At 50.4% G+C, this 12499-nt stretch overlaps 1 protein-coding gene across 1 annotated transcript in view; it reads left to right on the top strand.

The window, feature by feature from the left end:
* Positions 1–9860, top strand: part of LOC144953126 (uncharacterized) — a 52020-nt gene extending 42160 nt beyond the window's left edge. The window contains exon 2 of the mRNA XM_078883681.1: positions 7667–9860. Coding sequence (XP_078739807.1) covers positions 7677–8999 — 1323 coding nt within the window. The 5' untranslated portion in view covers positions 7667–7676 and the 3' untranslated portion in view covers positions 9000–9860. The remainder of the gene's footprint in view (positions 1–7666) is intronic.
* The last annotated feature ends 2639 nt before the right edge of the window (positions 9861–12499 follow it).

Below are 12499 nucleotides of genomic sequence, written 5' to 3' on the forward strand. Positions count from 1 at the left end.
TGGCGGTGTTTACTCGGGACGCGTGGCGGTTTTCACTCTAGACGCATGGTGTTGTTCACTAGGCACGTGGTGCTCTAGGCGCTTGGCGGTATTCACTCTGGACGCGTGGCGGTGTTCACTCTAGGCGCGTGGCGGTGTTCACTCTAGGCGCGTGGCGGTGTTCACTAGGCACGTGGTGCTCTAGGCGCGTGGTGGTGTTCACTCTAGGCGCTTGGCGGTGTTGACTAGGCACATGGTGCTCTAGGCGCGTGGCGGTGTTCACTCTAGACGCGTGGCGGTGTTCACTAGGCACGTGGTGCTCTAGGCGCGTGGCGGTGTTCACTCTAGGTGCGTGGTGGTGTTCACTCTGGACGCGTGGCGGTGTTCACTCTAGACACGTGGTGTTCACTTTCGGCGCGTGGCAGTGTTCACTCTAGACGCGTGGCGGTGGTCACTCTGGACGCGTGGCGGTGTTCACTCTAGACACGTGGCGGTGTTCACTCTAGACGCGTGGCGTGTTCACTCTAGGCGCGTGGCGGTGTTCACTCTAGACACGTGGTGTTCATTTTAGGCGCGTGGCAGTGTTCACTCTAGACGCGTGGCGGTGGTCACTCTGGACGCGTGGCGGTGTTCACTCTAGATGCGTGGCGGTGTTCACTCTAGACGCATGGCGTGTTCACTATAGACGCGTGGCGGTGTTCACTCTAGACACGTGGCGGTGTTCACTCTCGGCGCGTGGTGGTGTTCACTAAGCACGTGGTGCTCTAGGTGCTTGGCGGTGTTCACTCTAGGCGCTTGGTGGTGTTCACTCTAGGCACGTGGTGTTGTTCACTTGGCACGTGGTGGTGTTCTAGGCGCGTGGTGGTGTTCACTCTAGGCGCGTGGTGGTGTTCACTCTAGGCGCGTGGTGGTGTTCACTCTAGGCGCGTGGTGGTGATCACTCTAGACGCGTGGTGGTGTTCACTCTAAGCGGTGGTGGTGTTCACTCTGGACGCGTGGAGGTGCTCACTCTGGACGCGTGGCGGTGTTCACTCTGGACGCGTGGCGGTGTTCACTGGACGCGTGGCGGTGTTCACTCTAGGCGCGTGGCGGTGTTCACTAGGCACGTGGTGCTCTAGGCGCGTGGTGGTGTTCACTCTAGGCGCTTGGCGGTGTTGACTAGGCACGTGGTGCTCTAGGCGCGTGGCGGTGTGTTGTATATGTTGGTTATCAAAATTTTGATGTGTTGTATGCGTGCGTGGGTGAAATTATTATGTTGTATATGTGGGTTATGAATATTCAGTGAAAATAATAATAATCAAATGAAATTTGGCCAAATGTGTAATTATCCGGAAATATGTTAATTTATGTAATTATGCACATTTAATTATGCCAATTCGAGAGGTAATCGTAGTAATTATGCGAGTGGGTGTAATTATGATAATGCAAGTCGTTATGATACCCAGACCCCGCCTCGGTGACGAGGGTGGGTTATCGATCGGAATAAGGCAATTAATCGTATGCAGTTATGCAGGTGTGGTGTAAGTATGCAAGATTAACTTAGATTAACTCGGCATCGTTGTCTAGGTTCGTCTCATTCTCGCTTATATTTTAGGTCCCCGGTTCACCCCGTTATCGCTTTAACATTTACTGAGTATGTATTAGTGTGTTTATTAAGGTCACCAAGTTCAGATCTCAACGCAGAAGCAGATCTTATGCATAGATTTCAGGAAAGAATCACACAACCACTTCTGTATTAATCAATTTATTACTAATTCAACCTCAACTATGATATAGTATGCGAACTCTCATTCCCGGAACGTCAACACGGCATCAATACAGTATCATCAACGATTGTCTGATTTCACTTTGACAACGGCACATGTATCCCGCATAACGCGATGGTTGTTAGTGAGAGAGAGTCGTTAAAACATGCAAATACTATGCTAAGAAAAACCTTAACGTTAATGAATTATTATACTCAATATTGTTCACGCAGTACCGCCCTCCTTATTGATCATACGCAACCCTTATCACGTTGTTAGCACCTTGGGTCACGGGACAGTTGAATATTCTGTAGAGGATGCGAGTACGTGCGGCGATTATGACTGAAAGATACTTGAAAGATTATCCGGCGATAAAAAAAACACAATCAAAAACAGTTATTATTCTTAAAGGCACCAATCTCAACAGATACATCGGCAGGTTATCTGACAACAGAATGGCTCGGAGTAAGGGCCTGCGACGGTGCTCCTTTTCCGAAGATCGTTATCTTGTACCAAGTTTACTAATTGGGGACCAGATCACCTGATAAGGATCTGGTGGGCCACCACTCCCCACGTGAGCGTGGCTCGGCGGAAGGAGGTGCCAAGAATCAATTCGTATTGATGGATCTGTTGGGAATTTATGCGATTAAGAGTACAGCCCACTAAATATTAAAGATAAAATTACGAAGACACTTATAAACGACGGATGGCCATCACTCGGGCTCGTTGTGATTTTGAGTGGTAAGAGTTGTCTTGAATAGTCAGTGTTCGGAGTCGGTTCTTTATGTCAAACAGACGCCTGGTGGTCGTGTGGTGAGGGGGCGGTGCGCGTCATACGTATCAGTCGCTCCCCTGTCGCCGTGGTGAATTGGTTTGGATGCCCGGTCGGTAGGTGGCGCCCACAGCTCGCTCGCAGCGTGCAGTGTTGGGTCGTCGCCTCGTCGCCAAACCGCGACGCTGGCGGCAGCAGAGACCTCCGACTCGGCAGAGGTTGACCCACGCAGGCCGAGTTGAGCTGTCAAGCGGGTCTTGCCCGCCTGCAGAGGAGATGGGGAGCCGCTTGAGTCGAGCCCCGAGAGCCGGCTGAACTCGGCTGAGTCCCAGACGAGCTGAAGAGTCGAGCCGACCCGTTGGTCGCAGCTCGCTCCTGAGTCGACCCTCCCGGTCGAACTGAAGATGAGTCGAGCCGACCCGCTGGTCGCAGCTCGCTCCTGAGTCGACCCTCCCGGTCGAACTCTTGAGCCGACCCTCCCGGTCGAACTCCTGAGCCGACCCGCTGGTCGAACTCCTGAGCCGACCCTCCCGGTCGAGCTCCTGAGCCGACCCACTGGTCGAACTCGGCTGATGAGTTGACCCTCCTGGTCGAACTGGTTTCCAATGCTCAGAGTCCTTTCTTTTATGCCGAAAAATCCCTTTGGACCCTGCCCACAAGGCGGGGTTTCTTTTGATTTACTGTGTCAGGATCTGTCCGTAGGTAGGTGTGTCCATGTGTGTGTCCGTACGTCCGTGTGTCCTTGTGTGCATCACCCACGGTATATTCCGTTGTCATATTCCCTCCATAAAATCCACGAGCAAACAATCAGGTGTTACAAATTGCCTCGAGGTCGTCTCTCTGTCTGGGTGCGATATTCTCTCTTGTTTGGCCTTCTTCATGAACCAAAACACAGACGTTACAAATCGTCTCATAAGCATCTTTGTCCGTGTTGCACCACCTGGAGGGAGGGGCACACTCCCTCCGACCCTCACTGACGCACAAAGAAATGGGTAAAAAGTTTTAACATTTGTCCCTTACCATTTCACAGTTATGATTCTGTATGTAACCTAAGGTCTGTCATTTCCCATCGTGGTGCTTGACTCAAGTGGAGGTGTTTCCCCGAGCGTATACACACTCCTATCCCGCGCTGCGGGGATACAAAGACGGCCGGGATCTCCCTTTCTCTCCGACCCTGGGTTTAACATCGCTCTTTTATTAGGTATTTATATTCGACCTGGTGGTGATTCATCCCGTTATGCTTCGGGTCGAGTTATATATAAAGTATTAAAGTATTGGAAATAACATTTCATATCAATAACTTTAGCCTACCCTGTTGTTAAATTCCGATTTTAACGTGACTTTAATAGCAATACAGAATAATTGAGCTTTTTGTCTTAACTAGGCGAACACGAACTTCTGGTGACCCCCGCAGCCTCGCTGTTCAGCTGAGCCTGCATCCTTGAGAGAGGCACAACACCCTTATTCTCGTCTCACTGTGGTCATCCAACCTTCTGCTCTGGGAGTGTGATTAATTTCAGGACAAGGCCCCCTCACGTTCAGACGTGCAGGGTTGTTTAAATCAGCTCCCTCCCCTGTGCATCCAGCCTTGAGCTGACCCACTTATTTAATAATTTAATTCCTTGGCCTTTTTTTTTCGTTTATCCTTGCTTCCCCAGCTGCAGGAGAACAAGGCGTATTTCTCCTCCCTGTGTGCACGTGTTCCAATTAGCTCGGAACCCCTAAACACACAATCAGTGATGATTCCTGGCTTTCTGTGGTTGTGATTTAGACAAAGGCGCCTCTGCTTCCTTCCATTGCCTTGGAGTTGACTCTGCCCTATTATTCGCCCATGTGCTGAGGTCATAGAATTCGTTTTGACTTCAGTCATTGATGCAGCTCGCAGCCTGGTCTCCAATTTGAGCGAGCGCGAGGATCGATAATTTAGCCTACTCTGTTGTTAAATTTCGAATTTTTACGTTACTTTAAAACCATGCAGGATGGTTGGGCTTTTTGCCTTAGCTATGTCTGGCTGACTCTCCCACTGTCTCTGCCGCCTGCACGGGTGACGTGTGCCCGTTTATCAGGCCTTATCTTTCCTTGAAGCAAGGTTGCAAATTCTGCCATCCTAGCCCTCCTTTAGTTCATTACTTAACAACACCTGGTGTTTTGCAGTTTGCTGCGCTTTGGTGTGTTTTCATTCATTATATATCAATGATGGAAGAAGGCTAGGATACAACAGGTGTTCACTCTGGACGCGTGGCGGTGTTTACTCGGGACGCGTGGCGGTTTTCACTCTAGACGCATGGTGTTGTTCACTAGGCACGTGGTGCTCTAGGCGCTTGGCGGTGTTCACTCTGGACGCGTGGCGGTGTTCACTCTAGGCGCGTGGCGGTGTTCACTCTAGGCGCGTGGCGGTGTTCACTAGGCACGTGGTGCTCTAGGCGCGTGGTGGTGTTCACTCTAGGCGCTTGGCGGTGTTGACTAGGCACGTGGTGCTCTAGGCGCGTGGCGGTGTTCACTCTAGACGCGTGGCGGTGTTCACTAGGCACGTGGTGCTCTAGGCGCGTGGCGGTGTTCACTCTAGGTGCGTGGTGGTGTTCACTCTGGACGCGTGGCGGTGTTCACTCTAGACACGTGGTGTTCACTTTCGGCGCGTGGCAGTGTTCACTCTAGACGCGTGGCGATGGTCACTCTGGACGCGTGGCGGTGTTCACTCTAGACACGTGGCGGTGTTCACTCTAGACGCGTGGCGTGTTCACTCTAGGCGTGTGGCGGTGTTCACTCTAGACACGTGGTGTTCATTTTAGGCGCGTGGCAGTGTTCACTCTAGACGCGTGGCGGTGGTCACTCTGGACGCGTGGCGGTGTTCACTCTAGATGCGTGGCGGTGTTCACTCTAGACGCATGGCGTGTTCACTATAGACGCGTGGCGGTGTTCACTCTAGACACGTGGCGGTGTTCACTCTCGGCGCGTGGTGGTGTTCACTAAGCACGTGGTGCTCTAGGTGCTTGGCGGTGTTCACTCTAGGCGCTTGGTGGTGTTCACTCTAGGCACGTGGTGTTGTTCACTTGGCACGTGGTGGTGTTCTAGGCGCGTGGTGGTGTTCACTCTAGGCGCGTGGTGGTGTTCACTCTAGGCGCGTGGTGGTGATCACTCTAGACGCGTGGTGGTGTTCACTCTAAGCTGTGGTGGTGTTCACTCTGGACGCGTGGCGGTGTTCACTCTGGACGCGTGGCGGTGTTCACTCTGGACGCGTGGCGGTGTTCACTCTAGACGCTTGGCGGTGTTCACTCTGGACGCGTGGAGGTGTTCACTCTGGACACGTGGCAGTGTTCACTCTGGACGCGTGGAGGTGCGGGATCCGGAGGGAAATCCACGCGACCACGGGGAGAGAGAGAGACACGCAAACTCGGCTGTGTTGATTATTTTTTCAATGAATTACTTGGTGGAGTGAGGAAGCATTAATACTGAGCAGGTGAAGGTGGCCAGGCGTGTGTCTGGTCACACCACCACCTGTCAACCATGCCAGTGTGTGACAGTGGCGGAGCCAGTAGGGGTGGGGTGAACACGTGCCCCCTAACGATCCGATCGAAATCCCTCATTTCAAATCGGATCATTGGGGTTTATTAGTAACTTGCTTCACTACCCGGCTTCGCCCGGGACTTGGATTCTTGTCTAGGATTAATTTCATATTCCCTTATATTTCATTGAAAAACCCTGGAAAAAAATGTATGCTTGCAAGAAAGTAAAAAGCCGAAACAAATCACTTAAAATCGGATGTTTTCACTCAAGGAAATTCAACCTTAACCCACTTCTGTGTAAGGTCGATTTTGGCCACTCGGGAATGGAATGACATTGCGAGCTGAAAAAAGTAGCGTTCACTTCGAAATTCCAGACAGCATAACCTTTGAAAATGTATTGACGCCAGAGCTCAGCGTTGGAGAGTTTTTGCTGCTTCACGCAAACAAACATGTATTTACTGCTTTATATTTAGGATAGCCGTTATACCCTTTCTTCGCACGGATATGTATTGAAACTCCGAGAAGCCAATGGCTTCATCGGCCAGGAGCGAAGCACCACCTAGAATCTCCCGCCAAGCTGTTAACAGCTCTATAAGTACGGCAAGCGAAGAGCCATATGGTTGGGGTAAGCATTGCTGAGCGCTTAACTCGGGTGTGTTGTAGGTTGATGCCACACACTTCATGGTAATTTCCCCCACCCCCTCAAAATACAAGTCTATTTTCATACTTTTTTCATTGTGTACAGTATGGAACCTAAGCACATGCCACATTTCAAGTGTGTAGCATGTTGGGAAGTATGCTAAACATTTCGAACTGACACATGTATCCACACATTTCCATTTTTTACATATATAAATCGGCATTTTACGACCCCCACTGCTACAGAAATTTGTGCAGTTGCTTATACAGTACACGACTTCCCTGAAGGTAAACACCTTCAGCGAGCGCGATGCCGATCACGCTTTGAATAAAAATCATAGGACAAGTTTTTACTTAGTAACAACTCCTTACTAACAACTCCTCACTTACTAACAACTCCTATCATTTTTCATTGCTGAAGGGGTTTCCCCCCTACCTGAAAATCCTGGCTCCGCCTCTGAGTGTGTGACAGTGTCAAGTTAAGTTTGTATTTGCAGTAAAGTCTATTAACTCTATTGAGCACAGAGGTTATATCAAAACGGTAGTTTATTTTTGTTTTCCTCTGGAACTCTTTGTAAGAATGGAGTCGGGATGTTATCACAGCACACGTGCAGCTGAAGTCGGAACTGTTCATACCAGCATTCAAGGACATCTGTGCCTGGCTTCACACCTCTAAGTTGCGATTGAACATGAATTTATGCATTTCTGCATAACACAAATAGTATTATTTTCAACACCCTTTGCTATGTCAGCTGAATTTAGCTTTCATAAATATTCCTTTTGAAGCCAGACAGCTGAAATTGTGTGCTCGTAGTTTTTGGGTTAACATTCATTTTGAAGATACTAGGGCTTCCAGGCATGTTTGTGACCATTTGCCCTCTCATTGTATGCCATAACAGCCCGTGTGATGAATGTGGGATACTTTTTCACTATATCATGAATATATCAATAAGTATAGACGTGTAAGTCAAGTGTGACTGGGGAAATATGCATTCCTCTGTGCCTCGATACTGTTGCTTCCTCTGCAGAATTGGTCTGATGGAGCAAAGGCACACAGCACGGCTCGGTACGACAATGCAACAATGCGACCGGTGTGCATACAGCACGGATCGTACTGGAAATTTGACCTTGCACCAGAGAACTCACACAGGAGAGAAACCCTTCAAGTGCAGGGTGTGTGGGAAGGCGTTTGCACAGTCATCTTCTCTTGTAGCACACCAGAGAACACACACGGGAGAGAAACCCTTCAAGTGCAGTGTGTGTGGGAAGGTGTATGCACAGTCATCTAATCTTGTAAAACACCAGAGAACACACGCGGGAGAGAAACCCTTCAAGTGCAGTGTGTGTGGGAAGGCATTTGCACAGTCATCTGCTCTTGTAATACACCAGAGAACACACACGGGAGAGAAACCCTTCAAGTGCAGTGTGTGTGCGAAGGCGTTTGCACTTTCATCAACTCTTGTAGTACACCAGAGAACACACACGGGAGAGAAACGCTGCAGGTGCAACGTGTGTGGGAAGGCATTTTCACATCCATCTGCTCTTAAAAAACACCAGAGAACACACACAGCAGATAACCCCTTCAAGTGCACTCTGTGCGGGAAGGCGTTTTCAGATTCATATAATCTTGTAACACACCAGAGAACTCACACGGGAGAGAAAGCCTTCAAGTGCAGTGTTTGTGGGAAAGCGTTTGCTCATTCATCTACTCTAGTAGCACACCAGAGAACACACACGGGAGAGAAACCCTTTAAGTGTAGTGTGTGTGGGAAGGCGTTTGCACAGTCATCTCCTCTTGTAGCACACCAGAGAACACACACGGGAGAGAAACCCTTCAAGTGCAGTGTGTGTGGGAAGGCGTTTGCACAGTTATCTACTCTTGTAGCACACCAGAGAACACACACGGGAGAGAACCCCTTCAGGTGCACTCCGTGTGGGATGGCGTTTTCACAGTCACCACATCTTCAAAGACACCAGAGAACACGTAAGCATCAGAAGATCCACAAGGAGTGGAGTCTGAAATCAGCTTGTGAAAGTCAAAGTGCCACAATGAGCCCATCTCTCACGAAACAAGAACCGGAAGAAAATCCCAGCTTGGACACTTTTAAAGGTATCGAGGTGAAATATGAAGAGGTGAAGGTGAAATGTGAAGAAGTGATGGTGAAGAGCGAAGAAGTGAAGGTGAAATGTAATGACGATTCAACTCCAAAATCGGACCTTCACATCGATGGTGGCAACATGAAGCAGGAGGAGAATTCTGAGGCAGAGCGAGGCAGCTCCCAGCAGTTTGTGGAAGTGGAGGTGTGGGTGGACTTCCTCCGAGACAATACAAAGTCAAATGGAGACCCGGTTGATGTGTAGCCTGAGACGATGTCGCTCCAATAGATGAACCTTTGTCACAGGCCTTTAATGAAAAGAATGTGAACTTGAACATTCAACCTAGGTGCAACCTGCAGAGTAAGAGCGGCCAGTCTTTGTGGACCTGTGGGTTGGGTAGATCTCTAACCAGGAGCGAGAGCCAATAAGTTCCCAAGCATTCACTATGTTATCAATTGCATTTACATGGTGCTTGCTTAATCACCTGGGACATTCGGAGTTTTGCATCGTATCTCATCTCAAACACTCGAAGAGCATCCCCAAGTAGCAGCTGCCCTTGTGTGGCACAAGGTGGTGGCCCTGCACCGGCCTGCATGTGGACAAGAGCCTGTCAGTAGGGGGCGATGGTTGATGTGGCATCTCAGTTGTGTAGTTTGTAGTTACTGTAATGCTTAGAATTTGCAAAATTTTTACCCAGACGCCAGCATGCAATGGCCTACTCGTTTTGAATGGCGCAATAGTATGTTGTACACACTGTTAAGCAGATGGTGGTATTTTTTACACGCTTTTATAAACTCACTCTGTTGTCGTATCCTCAAATCTTGTAACTCAATTTTTACCCACTTCCCAATGTTTTATCGACTGCAAACTTGGTATATATATGTATGTCATACTGACGACAATACTATATAATATTTTTTCATGTTACGTTTCGGATTGGGTCTAATTACACGCTTTTTGTCCATGCTCAACTCACATTGGCTGTAAATCACCACGGTCCCTTACGTTATGGCAAGCTTCGGGGCCACTTCCTGGAGTCGTGGAGTTTTGCCATTACTCGTACGGTACATTTCATTAAAGCGTATTTTACAATGTTACTTATTGTGTTGTTAATGGCGTGGCGGAGACACGCGGCCCGCGGGGCGGAGCCAAGCGTGGCTCTCCGAGGGGCGGGGCTTGTGGATGGAGGGGAGGGGCGATTGGGGGAGGGAGCACGGGGGGAGGGGCAGCTCGGAGTTGGCCGGGGGGAGGTGCGGGGAGACGCAGGGAGGGAGTCATGGGATGACAGCTCTGCTGTGCTGGGTGGTGCTGTGTTGGCTGCTATACTGGGTGGTGCTGTGTTGGGTGTTGTGCTGGGTGGTGCTGTGTTAAGTGCTGTGCTGGGTGGTGCTGTGTTCAGTGCTGTGCTGGGTGGTGCTGTGTTGAGTGTTGTACTGGGTGGTGCTGTGTTGAGTGTTGTACTGGGTGGTGCTGTGTTGGGTGTTGTGCTGGGTGGTGCTGTGTTAAGTGTTGTACTTGGTGGTGCTGTGTTAAGTGTTGCACTGGGTGGTGCTGTGTTAAGTGCTATACTGGGTGGTGCTGTGTTGGCTGCTATACTGGGTGGTGTTGTGTTGGGTGTTGCACTGTGTGGTGCTGTGTTGAGTGTTGTACTGGGTGGTGCTGTGTTGAGTGTTGTACTGGGTGGTGCTGTGTTGGGTGTTGCACTGTGTGGTGCTGTGTTGAGTGTTGTACTGGGTGGTGCTGTGTTGGGTGTTGCACTGTGTGGTGTTGTGTTAAGTGTTGTACTGGGTGGTGCTGTGTTGAGTGTTGTACTGGGTGGTGCTGTGTTGGGTGTTGCACTGTGTGGTGCTGTGTTGAGTGTTGTACTGGGTGGTGCTGTGTTGGGTGTTGCACTGTGTGGTGTTATGTTAAGTGTTGTGCTGGGTGGTGTTGTGTTGAGTGTTGTACTGGGTGGTGCTGTGTTAAGTGCTGTGCTGGATGGTGCTGTGTTAAGTGCTGTGCTGGGTGGTGCTGTGTTGGGTGTTGCACTGGGTGGTGCTGTGTTGGGTGTTGTACTGGGTGGTGTTGTGTTAAGTGTTGTACTGGGTGGTGCTGTTCTGGGTGGTGCTGTGTTAAGTGCTGTGCTGGGTGGTGTTGTGTTGGGTGTTGCTGTGTGCTGTACTGGGTGATGCTAGGTGACTTCCTGAAAAGTGCTATTACCTATTGTATCTAACCCCTAAAATGATGTCTTTGATGACGAATATTGAATGATGACGAGGATGGTGCTTCTGTTTTCTTTAGTTTTGACGACAGTCGTGGTGGTGTTGATGGTGGTGATGCCGTGCCGGCCTTCATAGGTACTACTCGCTAACAGCACTTGCTCCTACAGTCTGTTAAGGCTATAGCGGAGATCTTTGTCTTTGATGGTGATGATGGCGGTGGTGGTGTTGTTGGTTAGCGCGCTGTGCTTTGAACCCGGCGACCCGAGTTCGATTCCTGCTCACGGCCAACAACAATGACGATTATCTGAATCGGTCCTGGCCTTCCCCTAGGTCGACTCGGCCTCAAATGTGTATCTGGTGCTTTGTGTAAGCATCGCCACTGGGGAAACAAAGGTCGTGGTGCTGGCTACCCACACCCTCGTGTGCATATTCAGCTTTCATAGATGCTCGCTCACCGCACTTACTCCAAAATTCTGCAAAGGCTATACGGCTTATCTTTGTATTAGCTGGTGGTGATGATGGTGGTGGTGATGATAACACTATCATGATGGTTTTAACGATGATGGGAACTTTATCAGAGTGGTAACCAATGAGGTAACAATCGCCCACGCTCTCAGGGATTCCACAATTTATCACGTGATCGATATAATAACACTAACTAAAAAAGTGTTCCTTGGTCGTAAGTGTGGTGCCACGGCAATGGAGCAACTCCGCCGGAGTTGCTATCCCCTCGCACCCTTCCACACGAACGCACGCGCACACCCCCACTAAACAACAACAACCACAACCGCCATTCGCCACTAAGTGGCGGTGACGTCACCACGACGCTTGTGCCAGGCCAAGTGCACCTTGAGGCTACGTGAAGTGTCGAACGCCCGCTGGCAGGAGGTCACGGGGCAGACCCAGGTGCCACGGGTCGACTGACCGAGATGACCAAGATGACTGGCTAATGCACCACCTGTGCCCCCTACTGTACCAACTTGCTGTGCTTTAGCCACCCGGCGCTCCGCTCGTTGTTGTGAGCGTCGCTCCTCCGCCCTCCGTTGTTGTTGGAGGGCGACTGCCTCCAACTGCCCAGTAGCGTCCTTAACGAGCCTCCTCCACAGAGGCCGATCTTGACACCGCTGGTACCAGTCATCGGCAAGTCCACTCAGCTCCACGTCCTCCTGTGCCACATCACTCCATCTCTTCTCTAGCCCGTGCCGCGCCTGTTTAGCCCCCTCGATCCGGCCGAACAAAAGCTGTTTAGGCATGCGGTGGCTGGGCATGCGGGCTACATGACCCAGCCAACGCAGCCTTGCCTGCCGGAGGAGCTCACCAATGGGACTTTGCCCAGATCTTTCAAGGATTTGTGAGCTCCTCACACAATCCAGCCTGGTTAAACCCAGGATGGATCGTAGGCAGGCCAGCCTAAATGTTTCCAACCGGCGAAGATGCTCCATTAGGGGGGTCCACGTTTCGCAAGCGTAGAGAAGGGAGGGAATGACCATGGCCGAGAAGACCTGAAGCTTCGTGCGGAGCGACAGACCAGGTAGCTTCCACACAGCGTTACGCAACCGATGA

The sequence above is a fragment of the Lampetra fluviatilis genome, chromosome 72 (genome assembly GCF_964198595.1).
Source record: "Lampetra fluviatilis chromosome 72, kcLamFluv1.1, whole genome shotgun sequence".
Lineage (NCBI taxonomy): Eukaryota > Metazoa > Chordata > Hyperoartia > Petromyzontiformes > Petromyzontidae > Lampetra > Lampetra fluviatilis.